The 25,194-nt window shown below is 41.0% G+C and overlaps 1 protein-coding gene across 1 annotated transcript; it reads left to right on the forward strand.

Annotated features, from left to right (window-relative positions):
* The first annotated feature begins 10,513 nt into the window (after window positions 1-10,513).
* On the forward strand, window positions 10,514-11,308 carry LOC126204049 (uncharacterized). Its single transcript, XM_049938473.1, has one exon. The coding sequence runs from the start codon at window positions 10,514-10,516 to the stop codon at window positions 11,306-11,308; it is 795 nt and encodes a 264-aa protein (XP_049794430.1).
* The last annotated feature ends 13,886 nt before the right edge of the window (window positions 11,309-25,194 follow it).

The raw sequence follows: 25,194 nt of genomic DNA on the forward strand, positions 1-25,194 counted from the left end.
TTCGCTGTTATCATTTTCTTGTAATAATGTGTCTCTAATGTCCTCCAGTACAACAAAGTTAACATAATTTTGTGTGTCGGCTTTCCGCCGCTACGAACGGTTCGTTTGTAGTCCTTGTTGCTAGTCATTGTTGTGCCGGCTCGTATTGCCGCGAATTATTGCTTGGGTTGGGTGGTCTGATTTCTACATTGTCCCCACGCTCAAAATTTGAATTTCTGTGATCCTGCCAATTTTGATTTGTTCCCTCATCATAACTGTTTTGGTTCTCACCATTGTTATGACCATAATTATCACGTGGGCTCGATGCTCTGTATTCCGCATGAGCACCGCGTTCTGAATTGTAATTTGCGTGTCCGCGCCAATTTCGGTTGTCTCTACCGCGACCATTCCTTCTATACAATTGTCATTTCCATAACGCCTTTGCTCTCGCGGTCCGCGATCTCTATTACTATACTGAGAGTTCCTATGATCATAAAAATCATTTCTCTGGCGTCTATCATCTGTGCAATTTGCGTGTCCGCGCCAATTTCGGTAGTCTCTACCGCGACCATTCCTTCTAAAATAATTTTCATTTCCATAACGCCTTTGCTCTCGCGGTCCGCGATCTCTATTACTGTACTGAAAGTTCCTATGATTACAAAAATCATTTCTCTGGCGTCTATGATCTGTGTTATACGGTTGATGCCGCATATCGCGCCTATCTTCTTCCGCCCTGTACGCGTGAGGTTCGCCCGAGTTCCATACGCGTTTACGGTCACGCCGCGGGTTATTATTTTCCCAATACTGATTACTATTATCTCTTCGTGTGTTTTATCAAATTCTATTTCTTGCAAAAGAGCTTGGAATGCCTCCAAGTCATCTTTGCACCTACCTGCCAAAATTATGTGGCGTAATCTGATCGGCAGTTTTGACAAACAGATACGAATTAATTCCGACTGACTGTGCAGATTCGTTAAATATCTGTTCATGCGCATCATGTTTTCAAAATATTGCACTGGAGTAGAAAATTTTGACTGCTCATAACTTTGCATCATAATGATGTAATGTTTTACACGATCTTGTGTAGTCTCTGACCAGTAAGCAGATAAGAATGCGTGATAAAAATCACCATATGTGTGACATTCACTTACTATTGAGCGCATTCTTGTTGCAGGCTCTCCTTGAAGATAACTGGAAATGTATTCCAGTTTGTGGCCAATTGGCCATGTTGGTCGTAAAGAATAGTCAAATTGTTGTAACCACTCTCGAAGGTGGATTTCGTCAGTAGCATTCCGAAAAATTTTAGATTTCCTAACTGTGAGAAAATGCTTATAGCCAAACTCGTCATTTTTCTTAGCGGATCAGTTTTCTTTAACAGCATGACTCACGGTTCCTTCATTACGTCCCGAAAACGTGTCATATCCACGAGAAAAGTGGTCGGCATTTCCATAATTAACGCGCTCATTGTCGTTACCAATTTGGTAATTATTGGATCTACCCGTGTCATTGCTGCGATCGATCTTTTCTTCGATGCTGGCATGCTGTTCCTGTATATTTTTTACGTCACGTTTGTTTTGCTGATTAATTGTCATCTGCCCTTGTTGAAAGCGTTGCAGAGACTGAAATTCTTCGGTATCCGCGATCGGTACCGGCTGAGTGTCATCTGACCTCGTATCTAACTCGCTACTCAGTTCCGTCACTTTCATGGATAATTCATCTACCTGTTTAGCTACTATCGTTAATTGAGTTTCTATCTTTGAAACTTCATTGGTGGTCTGTAATTTCAATGACTCAACATTTTTCGCTAATTCCTCTACTTGCAGTTCTTGTTGTGACGTCTGTCGTTTAACTTCAACAATATCAACATTTTGTACGTGATCAAGTCGGGATACACGATTATTAATATCTGATTTGAATTCTTCACGTAGCTGACTTTCCAACTGACTGGTCATTTCTTCAAATTTACTATTTAAATTGTCATTCACCTCACCCTGAAACAATGTGAGATTCTCGTTAATTTCGTTCTGAAGCGATTTGAAATTCTTTGCATTATTGTCATTAAATTCAGTGAGTTTACTCTTAAATTCAGTGAGTTTACTCTCCTGTCTGTTATTAAATTCAGTGAGTTTACTCTTAAATTCAGTGAGTTTACTATCCTGTCTGTCATTAAATTCAGTGAGTTTACTCAGTAATAATTGTAAAACATCATTACTGTGGGCAGGGAGTACAACGTTACTCTTCTCTGTTCAAGCAGAAGCAGTTCCTGCATTTCCACTAACAGAATGAAAGGCAAAATTACTCCGCTCTATCGGAGTGGCAACCAGACCTGTATTTCCACCGAAAATGGGGAAAACAAAATTACTCTGCACTTTTGAGGCGGAAGCAACGCTGGAATTTCTCAAAATGCGTTCTGTTTGCGTCACTGCATTGTCATGTCCTAAGTTGCGTGTAGCACACAGTTGTTCATCACGCATTGTTGGCAAATGATCGCCTACATTCCGATTCTCCGCAGTATTGTTCGAAAATTCCCGGATCTCAATATTCTCAAAAGAATTTACTACTCTCTGTTCCGAATTTTCGGAAACTGCGTTTGAAACCGCTCCTACATTCATGTTCGCAACCGTATCTACGTTGGCTTTGCAGTAGCATCTGAATTATTTTCCATTTTCTTTTGTGCTCGCGTCCTCATTGTCGCAATACGAACGAAAACATGTCACTAAAGTACACCGCTATCCTAAAAATTCCACTGCTCAATTAACTATTACACGATGCACCAACAAATTCAAAGACAAAACTGCTGAAATAAAATTTTGTGTTAATACAAAGCAGTGCGCAAGCGATCAAAATGCTGTGCCTCCACTAATGATTACTGTTGCGTAAGCTTGCAGTTGGCAGTAGAAAGACGAAGCATATCTAACTACGACTCATCCAACAAAAACGTATCCTGGCAGGCATGTCGACAGGTGAAAGTCGCGAGCTCTATCTTCTTATCTCGTGTTTTCTACTAAAAATCTCGTGCTTGTACTCTTGTTAACTTTACTATTACAGAGATCGCCAAAACTTTATTTTTTTATTGGTCCTGTGCGCAACAAATAACTTACTTGGTCCTTCTGCTGCCACTGCTTGATCTGCTTCATTCCATTATTTAACAAAAACATAAAAAAACTTATTATTCATGCTGAGTGCAATGCATGTTCTGTATGGCGGCTCCTGCTGCTGCTGCGGCTGCTGCTGCTTACTACAACTACATATAATTCAAGAGAAAGGGTTTGGTCAAATGTAAACTCGATAAATGATAACCCAAACAAAAAACTATATTCTGAAATAAGCGAGGTGCAAATTATAAAAAATATCAACTAAATACCAAATCCTGTGTCGCTGCTGGCGGTCACGGCAGTACGGCAGCTCGCCGACGACCCCGCGCCCAACACACGTGCGCACCACAGCAGGCTACACTGGCTTCGAAACTGTCACTAGTTAATCCGTGCGCTGCGAGGCGCGACAACAATATATTAGATTCCAGAGCTTGTGTATGTGCGCTGTAGCCAACCTTGACATCCTAAGAGAGTATTGCCAACTCTCAAACGTAATCGTAAGGATTTCTCATTATCACTTTAAAGAACGTTACATTATTTTTTATTTTCGTTTCTGAGGCAGTGAAACTGTGTTTCACCTTGAAGGATGTAGCTTGTCTCGCTGTGAAGGGTGTGGCTCGGCCTGGGACACCGTATGTCGCTGGGTATCCCCGCCTGTCCATGTTCAGGTCATGTGAATGGCGTTCTCATAGTGAGTACTGGCGACGAGGTAGCGCTTCACTAAAGCGTCACTAACAAGGGAACACTTGCCTTCAGCAGCCTATCAGAGGACCGTGAATGGTCACGTGAGTGATGCAGAACGGACTAGCGATGGCGCGCTAGAACCGCCGAGTCGCTCTCTTGCTAGCCAGCTCTCGACCCAACCAGACGTGCCTTTCTGCTCCTTCTTATTCGAGCACTATGCGCTTCAGTCTGACAGTAACTAGCCTCCCACGCGCTACATCCTTACGCTTGTAACCTTTAATCGAAGATTAATGGAAGTAAACTTCAGTCAATTTGTTCGGAACGCCTCTCGTTCTAATTTATCAATTTCCTTCCTCTCCCGGACGCTCACGCCAAGCCATGGAGACGGACTTATGGGTCATCAGCGTATGTATTTGCAGTTTCAGTCAATCTTGCAAGGGTATTTGAATACGTCGTCATCTTGGGATTCTGCACAACGTCTGGCCTGATGTTATGCAGCATTTACAGGGTGGCGCCCGAAATGTGTTACCAATTGTTTCTTTCACAATTTACGGCGCACATTAGATATCCCGCTGGGATCTCTACAGCAGTACCAGCAGAGCTTGGAAAAACAAATGAGTTACGAAATGACTTGTAATTCACGATACTGCCGCTAGGAGACTAGTAAGCCGCAATGGCTGACAATGGAAGACTGACGACACAGCAACGATCGGCATTTGTGTTACTTTTTCACGAAACGAAAATTCTTGTTGTTACTCAGAGGCGTTTTCGACAACAGTTTAACACACGATGGGTCCCCTGCAAGAAGACCATCCACAGGTTGTACGATAAATTTGTACAGGAAGGAACAGTATTGGAAGCGAAGCGACCTCGGACTAAGCCTGTTTTTTCGCCGGAGAATATTGAAGCGGTACGAGTTGCTGTACAGAGAAGTCCCGGGAAATCGTGTAGAAAGGCAGCAGTGCAACTAGGAATATCCAGATACTCCGTTCAACCATTCTTAAAAGTGCCCTTCATATGTACCCATACAAGATGACCTTTGTACAGAAGCTCACTGAAGATCACAAGCAGCAGAGACTACTGTTTGCTCAGTGGGCGGAGGATAGGGAAGAAACTCTCAACAACGTTTGGTTTTCAGACGAGGCGCATTTTCATTTAGACGGTGTGGTTAACAAACAAAATGTACGCTTTTGGGCCACTGAAAACCCACAATTGCTTCATGAACGGCAACATTATGCTCCGAGGATTACAGTGTGGGCAGAAATTTCCAGTCACGAATTTATTGGACCCTTTTTCTTTGAGGAAACTGTGAACAGCGAGCGTTATTTGAGCATGCTTCGCAATAGCTTCATTCCACAGCTTCTTGCTACTGCCTTGCCCTTCAAGACGCAGTGGTTCGTGCAAGATGAACAGGGCCACATACTGCGAACACTGTGTTGGAGTTTTTTCACGAGCATTTCGACGTGCGTTTCTCATGTTTCCAGGTCGCTTTAATGACGGACAAAATTGGCCCCCCAATAGTCCAGACCTCAGTCCATGTGACTTTTTTCTTTGGGGGGTACATAAAAGAAAAAAATTTCCCGAAACGTCCACGTGATTTAATGGTGCTCAGAAGACTTATTCCTCAAGCTTGCAGTGAAATGACGGAAGACATTTGCCGTAGGGTAATCACTAACTTCAGTGTTCGTTTGAAGGAAGTTAGCAAACGAAATGGTGGACATATTAAGCATGCGCTGAGTTAGAAAAAATCTCCATGGACGGCTCTTCCTTTTAGTATATGTTCCTTTAAGATTGTACTGACAATAAAGTTTATATTCAAAAACAAAATGGTAACACATTTCGTGCGCCACCCTGTATGTTTAAAAATTGCTTTCTTTTTAGGATAACGTATATAGCCCTGTGATTTGCTCTAAGAAGTTAATAACCGATTCACAACTTGGGTGTACGCTCGAAAGTATTACCAGCTCTCTATTTCATTATAAACCAGAAGTCCCCATTGAAAATCGTCTTTATGGACACTCATACCGATAAAAAAAAAAACTCTGATATTAGTGAGCCAATCGTTTTGCTTTGGTGCGGAGAATCAGTTAGCTCCACATGGCTTCTGGACAAAGGAATACTCCTCGCTTGCACTTGCTGCAGTGAGCGAGCTCTGCTTTTCTGTTTGCCTCGCAGAGTAACCATGGAGCCCATGGGATACCATATTATGACTGTACCAGGGTGTATACGACCCGGAACAACCGTGAGATCCGGGAAAAACCCGGGAACTTTTTCATCCGGGAGAAAACTGGGATAAACCTGGGAACTGTTTACAATTCCGGGAAGTTTTCATTGCTTTAGTTTTCTATTTTGAGTGGTAAGAAACAATACTCTAACAAAGGATATTAATGTATCCCGCTACTGCAGAATAACACTGCAGCAACGAAACGTGAACGAGAGAGAAAAAAAAACGTAAAATAAACTTAAGTTGCAAAAGAAATGCGCCGTATACAATAACAAAACCGAGTGCACATACAAGCGTATGTCAACAGAAAAATGTGTCAAAGGCTTTTGGAAGACTATGCAATGCTTCATAACAACAAATTGCCTCCGATGAGCGTGACGTGACAACTGTTTAAATTAGATTCCTTTGAGCAGTTGCGGGCGGGCTGTTGTGCATGCGTAGTTGAGTCGCGTATGAGTAGTACCTTCTCCTGCTTCTTGTTACAGAAGTGTGGCTTGGCGCCACTACCTAATATTGCCCTGGTTTGGTTGTTGTTGTGGTCTTCAGTCCTGAGACTGGTTTGATGCAGCTCTCCATGCTACTCTATCCTGTGCAAGCTTCTTCATCTCCCAGTACCTACTGCAACCTACATCCTTCTGAAGCTGCTTAGTGTATTCATCTCTTGGTCTCCCTCTACGATTTTTACCCTCCACACTGCCCTCCAATGCTAAATTTGTGATCCCTTGATGCCTCAAAACATGTCCTACCAACCGATCCCTTCTTCTAGTCAAGTTGTGCCACAAACTTCTCTTCTCCCCAATCCTATTCAATACCTCCTCATTAGTTACGTGATCTACCCACCTTATCTTCAGCATTCTTCTGTAGCACCACATTTCGAAAGCTTCTTTTCTCTTCTTGTCCAAACTGGTTATCGTCAATGTTTCACTACCATACATGGCTACACTCCATACAAATACTTTCAGAAACGACTTCCTGACACTTAAATCTATACTCGATGTTAACAAATTTCTCTTCTTCAGAAACGCTTTTGTTGCCATTGCCAGTCTACATTTTATATCCTCTCTACTTCGACCATCATCAGTTATTTTACTCCCTAAATAGCAAAACTCCTTTACTACTTTAAGTGTCTCATTTCCTAATCTAATCCCCTCAGCATCACCCGATTTAATTTGACTACATTCCATTATCCTCGTTTTGCTTTTGTTGATGTTCATCTTATATCCTCCTTTCAAGACACTGTCCATTCCGTTCAACTGCTCTTCCAAGTTCTTTGCTGTCTCTGACAGAATTACAATGTCATCGGCGAACCTCAAAGTTTTTACTTCTTCTCCATGAATTTTAATACCTACTCCGAATTTTTCTTTTGTTTCCTTTACTGCTTGCTCAATATACAGATTGAATAACATCGGGGAGAGGCTACAACCCTGTCTCACTCCTTTCCCAACCACTGCTTCCCTTTCATGCCCCTCGACTCTTATAACTGCCATCTGGTTTCTGTACAAATTGTAAATAGCCTTTCGCTCCCTGTATTTTACCCCTGCCACCTTCAGAATTTGAAAGAGAGTATTCCAGTTAAGGTTGTCAAAAGCTTTCTCTTTTGTTGTTTCCTATTCGTTTATTGCTCTCACATTAAATGATAAAATGGATTTTTGTGACCGGGAGATATCAAATGAATTAGAATACGTTCGAATAATTACGGATGGGTAAAATATGTCATTAGTTTCAGATTTTGTTTCCACCTTTATGACAGTCAAGCATTAATCGCCTTGCACAACAATGAAGTTATCTTTGTCGGTTTACTAAAGAGATTTGGCTTTTATTAATCTTTTCTGCTGAGGCAGTCAGTTTATTTGAAACGAACTGTTTAATTTCACACTGTTGGCTGGTTTCAACTTTTCGCTGATTTCAAGTGCACGTATGACATTATGCCATAATAAAGAACCAAACATGAGATAATACAATACTGGTACTCCAAGATGGTAATACGAAAATATGCAGCGTACATATTGCTGCACATCAAAGGTGTTTCAAAGCGTATTTTTTTCTCCCCTGAGTTTCGTTTTCTAAAGTGGCAGGAAATTCTACGTCGGTATAAAACCACAAACATTCAAAGGACTGATGAGTTTTACAGTACCAAGGAATAGTATACGGTCACTTCACACGGAAAAAGTGTATTTTCGCCAGGGAGATAGTGTATTATTAACCGGGAAATCCGGGAAAAATCTTGGATTTTTTTTCCTTGTCCACGTAGACACCCTGTGTACACATCATCAACGAACCACTGCCATATTTCATTCTTGGAACGCAAAATCGACTAGAAGTTGGACGAATGTCAAACAAGACGTAACTGACCCAAATGACTTTCTACAATTGTTCCACAGTCCGAGTTTTATGGCTTCGACACCACGTTTGCCTGTTATGAACATTTGCATCAATGATGAGTGGTTTTCGAATTCCAGCTCGCTCTGCGATTCTCTGCGTGTGGAGCTCCCTTCCTGTTCTTTTGTTGCTGACAGGACTCGTGAGTGCGACATTCAGTTCTGCAGTAAGTTTTGCAGCTTTTGTCCTTTTCCTCTTAATTTTCATTAACGAACTCCGACACCCAACACACACTTCCGTCTGTGTTGTCACTTAGCGTATGATGCTTTTCCACTTTACCTGTACTCGATGTAACTCTTCGATACGGTGTCTCTTGAGACACCTATCACTGCTGGTATCTTGGTTACAGAGTCACTCACGACAAGAACACCATAATGCCCACGTTCTAATTGACTAGGCTCCTACATAACGCACACAAAACTACATCGAATGCTGTTATCATCATGAGTTACAGTTGCAAGCTATTGGGTATATTGCAAAGGTACCGTTTGTGTCAAATTGAACAGCGCTACCTGTCAGCTTGTCTAGCATCTGCATTTATATTCAAGCTTTCATTTGTCGTGATTTTTTCATATTTTTTGTTCAACGCCTGTATTTTGGTTTAGTTTATCTTAAATCCCCTTTTCATTATTATTTTGCTCTATGAGAAAATTCCTGGTCAGTAGAGCGTATAAGATAGGCACACTATTATATTAGAACAAATAACCCCTCGGTCACAAATATTAAGTCAAAATTGACCAGGGTTCGACGCTGCTATGAGCGTCATAGCAGCGTCGAAACCTGGTCAATTTTGACTTAATATTTGTGACCGAGGGCTTATTTGTTCTAATATAATTCTGACACGGTCACTGAACCTCAGCAGCTATGTTCAAAGTTTTAGGCACACTATGTTTTTTTCCACTTATAGGTTAGATTTCATACAAAGGGGAATGTCTTCAGAGTATTAAACCAGAATCATAATGTGTTATGAATGCAAAGGTTGAAATTTAATGTAGTGGCGGGATCTCGATATAAACGGTCGTCATTAGGTCCTCAGTGTAAATAGTAGCGACTCATATGTCTGCGTCATCAGTCAGTTCTTGTAGGAAGTCCTCTGTACAACAGAACACACACCACTTGGGTTTCCACTATCCTCTTATCCTCTTTACCTCTGCAATAGACTTCAGGACGATGATAAAGATTACATCAAAAGTGATAACATGAGTGCACAAATTTCAGATCGCAGTTAAAAATAATATATATATATATATATATATATATATATATATATATATATATATATATATATATATATATATATTATTAAATTAGAATATATAGAGCACACACGGGGATGAAAAACGAAACACTGCAGTCACAAACTGCGAAATCTGAGGAACAAAATTTCATTTGAAAGTGCCTCAGTGTGCAGATTTATCCGTTTACTTATTTCCAAGGCGTCCGTTGCGGCCACATCTTTTCACAACTTTTTAAGAAAACAAGTCCGAAATGCGTCAGCACTTCAGCAGTTGTTTCGAAAGTGTTAATGAATTTGAGACTAGCATCTCAGTTTATTAATAATCACCCAGCTTTCGATCTTGTGATACGTTTGTCGCAGGAGCCAACTCATTAATTTTTTAGGTAATTCGTTTCGACTTCTGTGGCGCACGACACGGACGAGGCCAGTCACCGCCTTTCATGTTAACGTTTGTAATTACCTTAATGGACAGCGCCAAGCACACTTCTGTATTTATTTTCTTGTTACACTTACATTCAGTCGCCCTACTGAAATTGGGATTAAGAGGTGCTGCTTATTATTCTGAGAGATCCAAGATATTCTTCGGAAGTTAGAGCTCTTTATAAATTGTAATACAGAGAGCGTCGTTGTTTACACTGTCGCTAGTAAAAGGGTTTACTTTATTGGAACGAGTGCGTATCATGGTGAATTTAATAAAAGTACGTTTCCTGAGGAATAACGGAGGTGGAGGTTAATAATTGGGGCAGTAGCTTCGAAAGAAATATTTATGAGATGGATAGGTCGTATTCAGATCCTAGTTATTCCTAAGCAGAACTACAGTGACTCTTGTAGATGGACGGTAGGCCATTTCGTAAACGTTTCAGTATCACCAGGCACCTGTGAGACAACATGCCAAAGTTAACAACCACTAAAACCATGACGTGGAATGAGTCCGGAAACTCAGTTTTCAAGATCAACATCAGAGGACTTTGCTTCAGCAGTGTATGGCCGCTGACAGACTGGAAGCTCTTTCGCGCTTACAGTGTCTTAATCTGGATTCTGGGCCTGGAGAATATCGTGGAAGGTGTGGTTGGGATTTACCTGAGCCATGGGAACTTGGAAGAGATAACACTGGTGCTGCCCAATACGTTCACCACTGCCGGCGGCTTCTTCAAAATGGCGTTCTTCCTCAGGGACCCCTATAGTTACAACGTCCTGGTCCGCCTCATGGACGAAGTCCTCTCAGACTCCAGCCAGTTTAGCAGGGACAACCAGCAGATGATGTCCATCGCGAAGGAAGCGCGCCGGACCGCACAACGCCTGTCAGTCTTCATTTATGCTTTTGTCACTTCGCAGATCGCCCTTTCGTTTCCCATGCCGCTGATTGCGTTTGCTGGGGAAGGGAAACTGCCATTCATACAGCACCCGTGGATCAACTCGACGACGTCTCCGGCCTACGGCACAATGTACGCACTGCAATGCCTGTCTTCTGGGTACCACATCTACATTAGTCTCGGGATGGACTGCTTCTTCACCGGGGTGATGATCCATACAACAGCCTGCTTGAGAATACTGTCTTTGCGAATTACTGCCCTGCTGTCGGACAACGTTCCAAGTAGCGAGGGCTCGGCCACGGGAATGTGTTATGGGAGTGGAGAACCTGTGGCACGTGATGAGATGTACAAGAAATTGCGAGCCTGTATATGCAGCCACCAGAAGATTATTGGGTGAGTGACGTCTCCTGTGATGTTAATAAATTCTGGTATCTTCAGAAACAATGTTTGTGCTGCGCAAGCGACAAGACAATCAGCGGGAGATAACAACTGCTTAATACCTTGCAGTTTCACTTAGGAGTGGCTGCCACAAGGACAGCTTTTAGTCAGTCATCTCTGTAAGCCACCAACGTCATTGCACCTGATGAATGCGAAAAGAAGTACTGAGTTGTATTGGAACATATACTGCCGGAATTTAACGAGCAAAGTTACCCACACTGAATAACACTTTTCATATGGCATCTCCCGCTAGAGATCCTTAAAAATTTCTGAGATAATTTGCGCTGATTCACTAAAGAAACCCATAACGAATCAACGACTTGGTGAGAGCAAATGGAGGAAAATTGTTCCGCGCCGGCCGCGGTGGTCTCGCGGTTCTAGGCGCGCAGTCTGGAACCGTGCGACTGCTACGGTCGCAGGTTCGAATCCTGCCTCGGGCATGGATGTGTGTGATGTCCTTAAGTTAGTTAAGTTTAAGTAGTTCTAAGTTCTAGGGAACTGATGACCACAGAAGTTGAGTCCCATAGTGCTCAGAGCCATTTGAACCATTTTTGAAAATTGTTCCGCAAATAGATAAACAAGAATTTTTTCAGGAAACTCTTTCAAAGATTAATTTTGTGCACAAACGACCATCTTGTTTCTGATCTCCGTTTGTCTACTCAAATGTTGTGTGCTTTAGTCTGTTTACGACTGTTATACTTTATGTCACATATGTGGATTCTTCCGTCACATCTTCTTAGTTTGAAAAACAAGTAAAGTACATTTTTGCTGCCCCCTAGCAAAAATTTCAAGCTCCCCACCACACTTTGCCCTACTTATGTTTTCATTGCATCAGACGTAATCAACCTTTTTCACAATGCCATTCACCCATGCGTTTTACTTTCACGTATCTTACTTACTCATATGCGCTTTTGCCGTCAATATGTCTGTAAGGGAACCAGGTATTATGGCAGCCGCGGGGAGAGTAACAAGCTCGCAGGAGAGGCGAATCGGGTTCTCGCATTAATTCCAAAGCCCACATCCTGCGCTTTGTACAGATTGCTTGCTGTGCTCTAAATGCATGCTTATCTTATATTACACATTTTTCTTGCGAATTTCTCTGTGACTTCTTTGAAATCTCAGCATTCAACCAGCTCATGTTCAGTCGATGCCGTTGCCAGCCCGCACAGTTGCACCTGGAACATTGTTGGTCTCAGGTACGTTTTAAACACTTTCAGCTTCGAAAAACTACTTTCTCCACTTGCCACTGTCACCGGTTGTACTAGCAGAATTGTTAAGGCTACATTTACCTTGGGCACAAAACCATACTCTTGAATGAGTTTCAAAGATTCAGTTGGGGTGCTACCAGGATTTACCAGCGTTGAGACAAATCTAATTTAATCATTAAAATCGAAAACATTGATGTCCTTAGCCTGTCCATCACTAACGCCGTCACGCAGTTTGGGAATCTTGTCACTTACAACGCCAGGGGACATGTCTTTAATTTGATTAATGTCATTGAAAAGATGAAAACGCTCACTATGACTTTTCAGTTGTTGAAATGTGTCCCTGAGAGCACACAGTATGACTTCCGTTACTTTAAAGAAAAAATCTGTTTTTACTGCGATTCCGTATCTTCAACTTTTTCGCCCTCGCATTGGAATAATTTCTTCTTCCGTCTCTTTGTACCTGTATTATACCACTTATGATCAGGTTATCTATATCGTTTTGGGTTGGCGGTTTCTTTATATTCGAATTTGAGTCCTCCCTGAAGTTTGTGAAATACTCTGTTGTCTTTTCGAGTAAGTCGATAGCGTTCGATATATCTTTGGCGATAATTCGAGGTTTTTTGCCGACAACCTTAATATAGAGTAATATATCACACCATACTACAACTGTGTAAACGCACGTAAAACCAGACATATGAACTGCCAAACCGCCAGCCCCATATTCAACAATTTTGTCCGTATTTTCGCCATTGCTTATTTCAAAAGTGGTTCAGATGGCTCTGAGCCCTATGGGACTTAACATTTAAGATCATCAGTCCCCTAGACTTAGAACGACTTACACCTAACTAAGATAAGGACATCACACGCATCCAAGCCTGAGGCAGGATTCGAACCTGCGACCGTAGCAGCAGCGCAGTTCTGGACTGAAGCGCCTAGAACCGCTCGGCCACAACGATCGGCTTTGCTTATTTCAACTAGTGCATCATAGACCTTTCTACATTATACTTAACAAGAGCAATTCCGTCAGTTGTACTCTTCCATCTTGTCGTACTCACTGGCTTCAGTGGGTTAGGACAAATGTAGGACAATTAAAGACCGCCTAGCGTCGCGAAGACACAGAACATAATGATAATTTCTTTCACAACAGACAAAAGTTAGCAACTGCTTATTCTGATGCCTTTGGAGTATCATTCACAAAGAGATTTAGCGAGTGACCACGACAGGGGCCAGCCGTTGTGGCCGAGCGGTTCTAGGCGCTTCAGTCTGGAACCGCGAGACCGCTACGGTCGCAGGTTCGAATCCTGCCTCGGGCATGGATGTGTGTGATGTCCTTAGGTTAGTTAGGTTTAAGTAGTTCTAAGTTCTAGGGGACTGATAACCTCAGATGTTAAGTCCCATAGGGTTCAGAGCCACCACGACAGGGATATAAAATGCCTTAGTACAGAAAAAGAGGATAAGCGCCATGAATGAATTATCCGAATCTGAAATCGGTATATATGATGTACATGTGTCTACAAATGATTACAGTTCCAGAAAAACTTGATGATAACACGTTGGTCCACCTCAGGCCCTTATTCAAGCAGTTTTTCGGCTTGGCAGTGATTGATGGAGCTTTTGTATGTCCTTCTGAGGGATATAGTGCTAAATTCTGTCCAAATGACACTTTAGATCGTCAAACTCACAAGCTGGTGGGAGGTCCCTACCTGTAATGCCCCAAAAGCTATCGTCTGGGAGAGATCCGGCGATCTTGCTGGTCAAGGTAAGATTTGGCAGTCACAAAGACAAGCAGTAGAAACACTCGCCCAACAAAACGAGGAGCAGAATATCGTCGACGTAGCGGTATGCTGTAAGGGTTCCGTAGATGAATCCAAAGAGGTCCTGCTATCAAATACTCCAGATCATCAATCCTGATCGTTGGGCCATATGGCGGGCGACAGTCAGTTGCCGTCTGGGGCTTCTCCAGCGGGCTTCTTCGCAGGTCATCGGGGTTTAGTTCGAGGCGGAATTCACCACTGTAGACAATTCTACAACGTTCAAAGAGATTCCAGGCCAAATGTGCCCGACACCACTGCAACTGAGTTTGTTGATGTCGGAGGTCAATGGCAGTAGGCGGAAGGGGCACTGTGAGGTCACGGCCGTTTCTATGAGCCGCCTGTTAATGGCCCTCGTGATTAACGAAGCACCAGCTGCACCGGTTGGGTCGACGATAATGATGAATCAGGGATTCTGAGTGCCTCTCTGACGATTCCTCGGTCCCCGTGTTCTGCCGTCTCTTGACGCTGTTTTCGGCGATGGTTCACCCACTTCTTCCAGCATCGTCGAATAGTGGCTTTGTTCCTATTCAGATGTCGAGCTATTCGCCAATTACTTCAATCTACTTCTGTGAGCCCAACTACGCTATCTCAACTGCTGACACTCACGTATTTTATTGACACGCCTACTGTGTGCGAGGCTTAGTTACTATCCAGTTCACGAAGATTACATTTCCTAGAATCGACATGTCCTTTGTTTACTATCCTTGATAGCTTCAAAATGGTTCAGATGGCTCCAAGCACTATGGGACTTAACATCTGTCATCAGTCCCCTAGACTTAAAACTACTTAAACCTAACTAACCTAAGGACATCACACACATCCATACCCGAGGCAGGATTCGAACCTGCAACCGAAGCAGCTGCGCGGTTCCGGACTGAAGCGCCTAGAACCACTCGGCCACAGCGGCCGGCCCTTGATAGCAGCATGGTGAAACTGCACTGCATCGTCACACATTCCTCCATCGGCAGCCGAAGTTTACCGTTTTGTTTCTTCAAAAAAAAAAAAAATGTTCAAATGTGTGTGAAATCTTATGGGACTTAACTGCTAAGGTCATCTGCCCCTAAGCTTACACACTACTTAACCTAAATTATCCTAAGGACAAACACGCACACCCATGCCCGAGGGAGGACTCGAACCTCCGCCGCGACCAGCCGCACAGTCCATGACTGCAGCGCCCCAGAGCGCTCGGCTAATCCCGCGCGGCTTTGCATCTTCCATCTATACCTTTATGAATATTAATTTGCGACCAATTTGATTAACTCCTTCATGATGCGTCTTTTTTCTGTGTTAGAGTGTTTTTTTGTATTTAAAGATGCGCTTCTGCACTCCTATGCTCTTGTTTTCCACATTAGAACCGTAATCACAGCCTTGCTCCCTAATATCGTCTAAAATTATTTTAATTTCCTCTAACTTCTTTTAAGACTACCTCTGTAAGTCCCAAACCAGATTATCTCTTACAGCTACAAAATCAGTAAAAAAAGAAGTGTATAAATCACCAGTGCCTGTTTAGTGTATTTGTAGCACATAAAGGAAAAGTGGCTATCTTCGGATATCGAGAATACGTGCTTTCCGACATACACGACCAACATTTATGGTTCTAAAACAAGTACTTTTGAAAGTACTTTCATTTACGGCACCGAAAAGTAACAGTTAAATAATCAGTAAGGGAAAACTAAAAACAAAAACGTGAGACACAGCCGAGAAAAATAATTCAGTGGAGCGTGACTAGAAGAATAGTGTAAGTGATATGAATGGCAGAGGGAGCAGTGGATGCACGCATCTTACCACTTGTAAGCGCTGCTTAATCACAGTGTTTGGATTCAGAAGACTATTGCATGTGACGGGCAGCTCACCTTTCACTTACTCCGACATACACGACCAACATTTATGGTTCGAAAACAAGTACTTTTGAAAGTACTTTCATTTACGGCACCGAAAAGTAACAGTTAAATACTCAGTAAGGGAAAACTAAAAACAAAAACGTGAGACACAGCCGAGAAAAATAATTGAGTGGAGCGTGACTAGAAGAATAGTGTAAGTGATATGAATGCAGAGGGAGTAGTGGATGCACGCATCTTACCACTTGTAAGCGCTGCTTAATCACAGTGTTTGGATTCAGAAGACTATTGCATGTGACGGGCAGCTCACCTTTCACTTACTCTTTTTTTATTATTACGAAATGTTTTTCTCAGTGACAATGCTATATAAGCTGAAGGTTCCTCTTTAGGAACCGTTAGGCCTTCACATGCTGACATTTATTTTTTTTCTCTTTTATAAAGTTTTTCGTTTCTGCCGGAGCTTTCAAGCAGACATAGGTATCTTTCAGGTTTGTGTAGGTGCTGTAATTAAATCGAGTTGGCAACATTGCCACTATCAGGTTTTGCTACTTTTAAAGATGCAAGCCCGGTCACCAACTACAGCGCTTCATTTGTCATCTGCTTCAATATACAGTAGATAATTCCCAGTAAGATACCAGATTTTATGATTGCTTTGTGTTTCTTTCTTACACTTCTTGGTTTATACAAAACTTTCAGTCCCTTGTTTAATTCGTCCCTTTGCAAATATCTTAAAATTTGACATTTTGTCACCCCCAAAATTCTGCCGCCCTATGCTGTGGCGCGCCTCATCCCCCTATGGTCTGCCCTGTTTATTCCTCTAATACTTGTTTATTTCAAACCTGTTTTGGCTTATTGAGTCACTGACAGGAAAACAATTGTCTAGAATCAATGAGGGACACTAGTGTGTAGGAAATCGAACATTTAAAGCGAAGTTATCATTAAACCACACAGTCATTCGTCGTGACATTAGATCAGATGTCAAATCGAATGCTCTGCACTCACCTCAAGCAAAAAGCGGGTTAAATTCCAGCGTTAAATTACAATTTACATCATCGATAGTATCGAACACAGTAACTAAATATGTCACGCGATATTGAAGCATACAAGTTGTGTCACTATAATACTAAAGATTGTGAGGAAAAACAAAATAAAATATATGACAATTGTATTGTGCTCAGCTATATGGAGATGAATGTGGTAATTAGGACTGAGGTCTGGTCATTGAGAACGAGGTTGGTCGTTTTGGGCTAAATCCTGATTTACCTCTAGAGATTGTAATAGACAAAAGTTTTTCCCTGTGATGCCTTTCAATCTACGAACTTCCTTCGGCACATGTTCAGCAACGTGAAATCTCATTCATGTTATCTCCAGCTATGTTCATAACAGTCACTCTAACTACTCTAGCCCCTCCTGTTTGATCAGTATGTAATTTGTTAAACTCAAATAAGTGATTTCGTCAACAACACTATTAATTTTAAAAAAAATTTATATCCTTACTGTTGTGTAAGATATAAACTGTGGTGCCCCTTACATCAATGAAATTTCAAACCTGCAAAATTTGAGAGTTTTGGCTACTTTGTTGGATAAACTTTCTAAATATGGGATACTATACCAGTGGATTTTAGTTATGATTGTTCGTGCAGAGGGGGCATAAAGATAGGGCGAGATTTTCATTTCTGTACTTTCACGACCAGCTGACAGTGTTTTGAATAAGTGTTGAGCATTGGGTAAAAACTTCTTGATTACATCACATCCTATTACACAAGAGTGTCTCTTCTGCAATAGGCATCAGATGACTTCAGGTATTATCTGTCAGATCATTTATACGAGGGATTCTTTTTCTTCAACCTACGATCGGTCGCGAAATTAAAACCACAGTAAAAATCCAGTGAAGCTTTATGCATATGTGGTAAACAGTGTCTCTGGTGTCCCCATCAATCGCGTCATGTAGCACTTTCCGCTTCTGAGCGCGCAGTGAGCACGTAGAGATGCCTAGAAAATAGTGCCCCCCCTCAAATGTGAAGCCTTGCTTGCGGGTTTCTCCTGCTTTCATTCAGCCCACATAATGTAACTGCTTTGCGTTTCTTTCTTCACGACAATACTCCAACGCAGACCGCAGGTGCAACGATGACGCTCCTGCAGCGTTTTCAATGGAATGTGTTTAATTACACAACGCACAGACCGGACTTGGCTCCCTCTGATTTTCATCTCTTCGCTCACGTGAACTGTCGGTTGTTAGGGCATCATTTTGGCACCGAAAACGAGTTGGAGACCTGCTTAGGAAATAGGACGCAGACACGCCTTCTATGATGAGAGTATTAGAAATTTGGTACCATGCTACAACAAATGCCAGAGTCAGAGGGGCGATTATGTGGAGAAGTAACTGGGAAGTGTAGCTAAATGTTTTAAAAAAATAATTTTACTTTGGTTTCCAATTCCGATAGAACGAATGTTGAAAGAAGAGAAGCAGCCCTCACATATACCGTGGAAACTAACGGTATTATCACACATATGTGACATCCACTGGTTACTACATTTGCCTTTAATGATGTTTCCCCTATAAAAGCGACGCAATGGGTTATGTTTATGAGTAAGTGTGCAGTCCAATAGCAAATCCGTTCTGATAGTCCGTAAGTAGGCTACCGAAACATATCCGCATCGCAAGCTTCATTGACGTCAAGACATTGCACCAACTAATCTTCTTAAGATTATGAAAGATATAAAATCACTCTGCTTTTTCTTCGGACCATTTGTTGTTTCTTTTATTTTATCCCATAGTGGAGCTTACTCATAAGCCATAGTAGGACATTTAGGCAGTACCGTCACTGATATTAGTACCTACCATTCAATGCTAATTGCCTGGGGATATTTATGAGAGACATACGGAATGGATGAGGGTAGAGATGTGGAACACACTGGTCCTGGCACCACACATTAAAGCCAGTTCTGCCCTTGTATTCTGACTGAACAACGTCTAAAATAGGGTGTGCTGGACAAAAAAGGCAAAGTATTTGGTCAGATGAATTATAGCCTAAATGTTTATTGTGAATGTTCCTGTGTCGCCAAAGTGGCTCCAGGAGAGCGAAGCGGCAATGTCTCAAGTGTGGCAGTCACTAGAATGAAATCGTTTCCCCTAATGAGTTAAGAGTATTTTCATTTAGCTAATTAGGTACCGCATAAATTAAATTCACGCTAAACGTCTTGATGAAGGTCGTCTCAACTGGATAAAATTGAATACTCTTTTAAAACAGTATAAGCATGCTGATCCCTTATAAAGAATTACTCTTTGGTATGCAAAGAGATATCACGGGGAAACAAATTTAATAGGCATTGCAAAATACTTCATCGGTTTGACATATTGTATTTCGATGGTTGGATAACACTGTACTCACTCACTTCTCTCCTAATACACGGCTCTTTGAGAGTTAGAGATTAGTTCTTCCTAGTACAGTACTTATGAATATCTCTTATGTTTTCAAAGTTACGCTGTGTCTTGTTCACAAATTGCTTCACAGACGCTGTGGTTCACATTTGTTACTGTTTTCATATATGCCCGCTGTGTATCCCTCACATAAATCCCATTTATTTTCTTGTGGAATGCATACCTATGCGCAAGTGAAGATTTTCTGCTAAAAGTAATCCTGTTGGACATCAAGGGCCGCAACAACAAAAATGTATTTTAGCTTATCGATTTCTTTGTCCCGAAACTTAGCCGTAATTATCATGGCAAAACCTCTTGAACTTATGCATTCGATTTGAAGTATAGTATATCGTTTTTGCAGTTTATGTTTTCACCAATATGCACGCCTTAGCACATGACATCCTCATCCTATGTAGCATTTCTTGTTGGTAATCCATAGTAATTTATTTCTGACAACACAAAACTAGATGATCAGTGTTTCTCTTCTATAAAAACGAGGTCTTTTCTCTGTACCAATTATTAGTGACTACGTGTTGACGTTTCTTACCGCGGCCGGATAAGTTTTGAATCTTCTGTAGAATAGACTAAACCTGCATCGTGATTTAAGTATAACACATCAGTTAACTTAAATACGGTTGAAAAATGAATGAAATGTTGCAGAAGTTTTTGCTGATTCACAATATGGCTGTTCCCGCTGCCTGAAGAACGCTCAAGTGGTAGAGTTACGAAAGTTCTCCGAAACGTTCTAAACATGACAATTATCTTTTATGTTAAAGAGAGAAACTACAACAATCTTTAACTTAAAATTTAGTTTGTAATTGTTATTTGATGTTACTAGGCTATACTGAAAGTCTTTAGGAACGTGCATCTATTTACAGGAATAAAATAGTCTGATGTGAGCACAATCAAGAACACTGTGAAATTCATTAAACCCAAATTGAATTGTGTTAATGGTTGTGGAGGACAAATGCATTAATATAACAGCATTCATAGTAAAGGAGAGAAAGTATTTATATAACTGGAGATAATTATCTTCTCCAGGAAATTTATTGTCCTGGCGCGAATATTCAAATTAAGGCAGTATATATTTTAGTTTCGGTTGCGTATGCAATGATTAGGTATAAATGATACCAGCAATTAAGGAAATTTATATTTATCACTATAACACAAAATCAATATTATAATTATTACTTATAGTCTTTCAGCTGTTTGATTATCGTAATTCTTTCTGTTTCAGATTTATCTCCTACTTGGAAACTGTCATGAATCCAATAGCGATGACACAGTTCGGTTCCAGCGTTTTGGTAGCGTGCGTCGCGCTGTACCAAGCCACATATGTAAGACAAAATTTCTTTGATTTGCGTGATCTACTATTTACTTGGATTTCTGTCATGTGCTCAGTTTTTTATCGTTACGTGTTAACTTCATAAACCGGCATCAATTATCTTGCATAGATATGCCAGTTTATTTCTTCTCCCCTACTTTTTCCAAGATATAACTTGTTCAGTTACGAAATTAATTACACCGATGTGTCTTAGGACATTTCGTCACTCTGTCTCGACTACTAACATGGTCATTTGTCCTCACATATTGTATTATAATTATTGCGGTTTTATCCGCTGATCGTACATCTGATTTGCACTATTATTCTCTAACTGTAATTAAAAGGTGTGTAAGACAGGGACGCAGTCTTTTACCCCTATTGTTCAATGTCTACAGCTACGTTGATGAGAAAAAGACAGGTTCAGGAGTGGGACTGAGATTCAGGGTGATTTCAATGATGAGATTTGGTGGAGACATTGATATCTTCAGTGAAAGTGAAGAATTACAGGACGTGTAGAATGGAATTGCAAAGACATTGCTTTTCCCTAAAGTCGATAATATTCTTTTTCTTTTGTGCACTACCTTCTCATAGTAAGTATGTATCATTTATTTCAACTATTCTTTATTTGTTAATACGTCACATTGTTTCCTCATTCATTTTGCTACTGTTTTATGTTTTATTTTGTACGAATATGAACCTTCTGGTTTTATGTGCTTTGTAAATTTACGAGAAGTAGTGTGTTAGAGAGAGAGCGAACGACTATCGATAGAGAGCATGCGAGTTGTTGTTGTACGCGGCCAGTTCGAGGGTGGAAAAACGTGACAAAGTGCGGTGTGAAAGACGGTGATACGCGGAGGAACAATTAATTACAGTGCGTCCGCTGTGTTAATAGGAGATCGTGCATTATTAAGTGAACAGTAAAACCTGGAAAGTATATCGAGTGTTTGCGGTGACGATTTTACAAACTGTGTGAACTTGTGACAATTAGCCATGAATCAGACACAACTGTCGTGTGAAGACACTAACTGTGAAAGTGGAACAAACCAAAATGTTAAGTAAAAGAACAGTGCTGTGATTTAATCAAGAAACATTTATTATATCGTCCAAACTGTCTTAAAGACGACGACGACGTAAATTGAACTGTTGTTTAACGGACTGTTATAGTGATGATCACATGTGACTGTTTTCCTGTGGCAACACGGTGAAAGAACTGTGCGAAGTATTGGCATAAACCGGATATATATCGTAAATACTAAAGACATTGCATAACTCCGACCTACCCGCACCGCGCGATTAATAAACTTTTAATAATAAAACGTCGCGCGCGTAACGACAACGCACATAATGGAACTATTATTATCGCACCAGTGCTGCCAGCTGATTCGACTACAACGGAGACGTGGACCACCGCCGTAACTGGAATATTAATGAAACAGGAGGATCCATCATTATCTTCAGGCCACGAAGATGGATTCGCTTCACACATCGTCCGCGTAGACCACCGCCGACGTCATCGCACTGCCTGCAGCAACAGTTAAGACATTAAAAGAAAATTATTGTGCTCTCTCTCATTTCAAAATTAAAGACAATTGCAGTTAGATTAAGTATTTTAAAAGTACTGTCACAATATCTCAGTTTTGTGTAGTCCCAATAAATATTCTTTCCATTATTTCGTCTTGTTGACAGTGTTGAAAACCCGCTAAATTAGAGTTCAATTAATAATTGTCTTTCAAAATTCTTGTCAGACATTTTACTGCTAATTATAATTTTATTTTCATGTTTGGTTGGAACTTCTTTTGGAGGGAGTACATATTTTATTTTGTGTGTAGTAAAATTAGCTACCATAAAATTACGTTATATTACCAGCTGACGCTGTCCGCCATTACTGCATGAAAACTGCACCTATTTTCTCATTGGTTGTCAGCTTCAAAACAAAATTATGTATTTCGTGGGCATCTAGCAGATGCGCGATGTCTATGTAGGCCCCTACAATAACTTGTTTTTACTTTTGCACGTTTGCTGGAATTATATTGACTTTAATTGTTCATTTGGACCCCGTTAAAGTGATTTATCGCATCGATATAATAATTGTACTGAATTACCTAATTTATTTATTTTTTCGTTCATGACTAACAGGGTTAATCAGATTCCTTGTGTAGGTCATGTTTTATTATTTAGAAGTTTTTTTTTTTTTTTAGAAGTAGGGAACCAGTTTCTTTACAGATGGCGACCGTTTAGCGACAGGACAGTATTGTTTCAATGCTGTCTTGTCGAATTTTTGCAGTCTTTGGGTACGAGTTCAGAGTTTGATAGAGTAATTTATGTTTTGCTTGGGTTAACTATATTTAATTTTGTGGGCAATATGACGATCAAAGGGGAAGAAAGAGTAGCTAGCTTTCAGATGTGGGAACATAAAGAAAATGAGGAAAAGACACGGAATTTGTTATGAAAAAAGTAGACATGGGGACAGCCATTAAATTAGAATTGGAAGTCAAAACAGAAGTAGATGAAAAGGGAGGAGTAGAAAGTATGTTAGCATTGCTGTTAACGAATATGAAGGAAATGAAAAAGTGACTGGGTGGCAAGATAGAAGCTGTTAGCAAAGAAATGGGTGAAGAAATTAAAAGGCTAGATGAAAAGTTTGAACAACGTCTGAAGGGATTTAAACAGGAATTGGATTTTTAAGTCAGATGTTAATAAAGATTTTGAGAAGTTTAAAGGTAATGTTAAAGAGATTTAAGAGACAGAGTTTGAGTAAAATAAGAAGCAGGAGAAATTTGACAACTGTGTAGAGGAAAGTGTAGAAGGCTTGGATAAAAACATTAAACCCCAAGCTTCCGAATGTATGAAAGGGAAGGAGGAAATTAAAGATTATTGCAAAGAAATTTTCCGTGAATATAGGCAAAAGACTAAGAGAGAAGTGGATGGCATTAAAGAGACCACTTCTAAGATTGAGAATAGAGTAGGGAGTTTAGAAAAGATGGTACAGGATAAGCAGTTTACTGTATCGCCGATAGAAGTGCAGATAAAGGATGAGAGTAGTTTCAGCAACATAAATTTTGATCCTAATGGAGATGTACATCCTGTGTCCTTTGTGAATAGTTTGAAGGGTCAGTTTGCTACAGATTTGACAGAAAAAGATAAGCTAAGGAGGGAAAGTGCTTGTTTAAAGGCAGAAGGTTTAGATTGGGGAGCTGATGCACCAGAAAAATATACAACATTTGAGAAATTTGTGTCAGCGGTTTTGATAGAGTACTGGTCGAAAGAAAAACAAAGTGATGTTAAAGGATCTTTTAAGAGGGCCCCACGGTATGATAGGAGGAGTAGGGAGAATATGAGAGAATATTGGGAAAAGTGGATCAGTAAATTGAAACATTTGGACAGCCCATGGCGTGACAAAGACGCTATAGAAGTATTGATAGGGAAGTTGCCTCCTAATAGAAGATGTGGGTTGATAGGAAATGTTAATACTATTAAAGATTTTCTGAACAGAATGAGGGATGTAGACAGGTGGCAAGTGGGCTGTTCGTTTAATGGAAAAATGGAAATGGAAATGTCGTGTGGCTAGGGCCCCCCGTCGGGTAGACCGTTCGCCTGGTGCAGGTCTTTCGATTTGACGCCACTTCGGCGACCTGCGCGTCGATGGGGATGAAATGATGATGATTAGGACAACACAACACCCAGTCCCTGAGCGGAGAAAATCTCCGACCCAGCCGGGAATCGAACCCGGGCCCTTAGGATTGACAGTCTGTCACGCTGACCACTCAGCTACCGGGCGTTTAATGAAATTAGGCATTTAGATGGTCATCATGAGAATCAGGATAGAATAGGAAGAGTGAACCAAGTAAATGTTAGACGTAGAGGAAGAGGCCGAGGAAATTTCAGAGGAAATAGCGAAGGTTATCAGACAGTAGGGGAGTCATGAAAGGGAAACGGAACCCCGCTACAGTGATGGCACGTGCTGGGGTGGGTCATAGGTTAGGGCCTATTGAATTTTCAAATCACCATGGTAATGTAAGGGATACAGTGATGTGTAATAGTATTAGTAATGATTATGGTGATAGGGTGTGTACTCATCATGGTCTGGTGATTGAAGAAATTGGACCTGAAGTTAATGGTGAAGGTGGTAAGGAATTAGGGGACCAAGTATGTAAAGATTTTCCCAGATGTATGAGGGAGTTAAAGAATATGAAGGGCAGCCAAAGAGGGTGATAAAGGAACAGAAGATATTGCAAAATGC

This window comes from Schistocerca nitens, chromosome 9 (assembly GCF_023898315.1).
Source record: "Schistocerca nitens isolate TAMUIC-IGC-003100 chromosome 9, iqSchNite1.1, whole genome shotgun sequence".
NCBI classification, from domain to species: Eukaryota; Metazoa; Arthropoda; class Insecta; order Orthoptera; family Acrididae; genus Schistocerca; species Schistocerca nitens.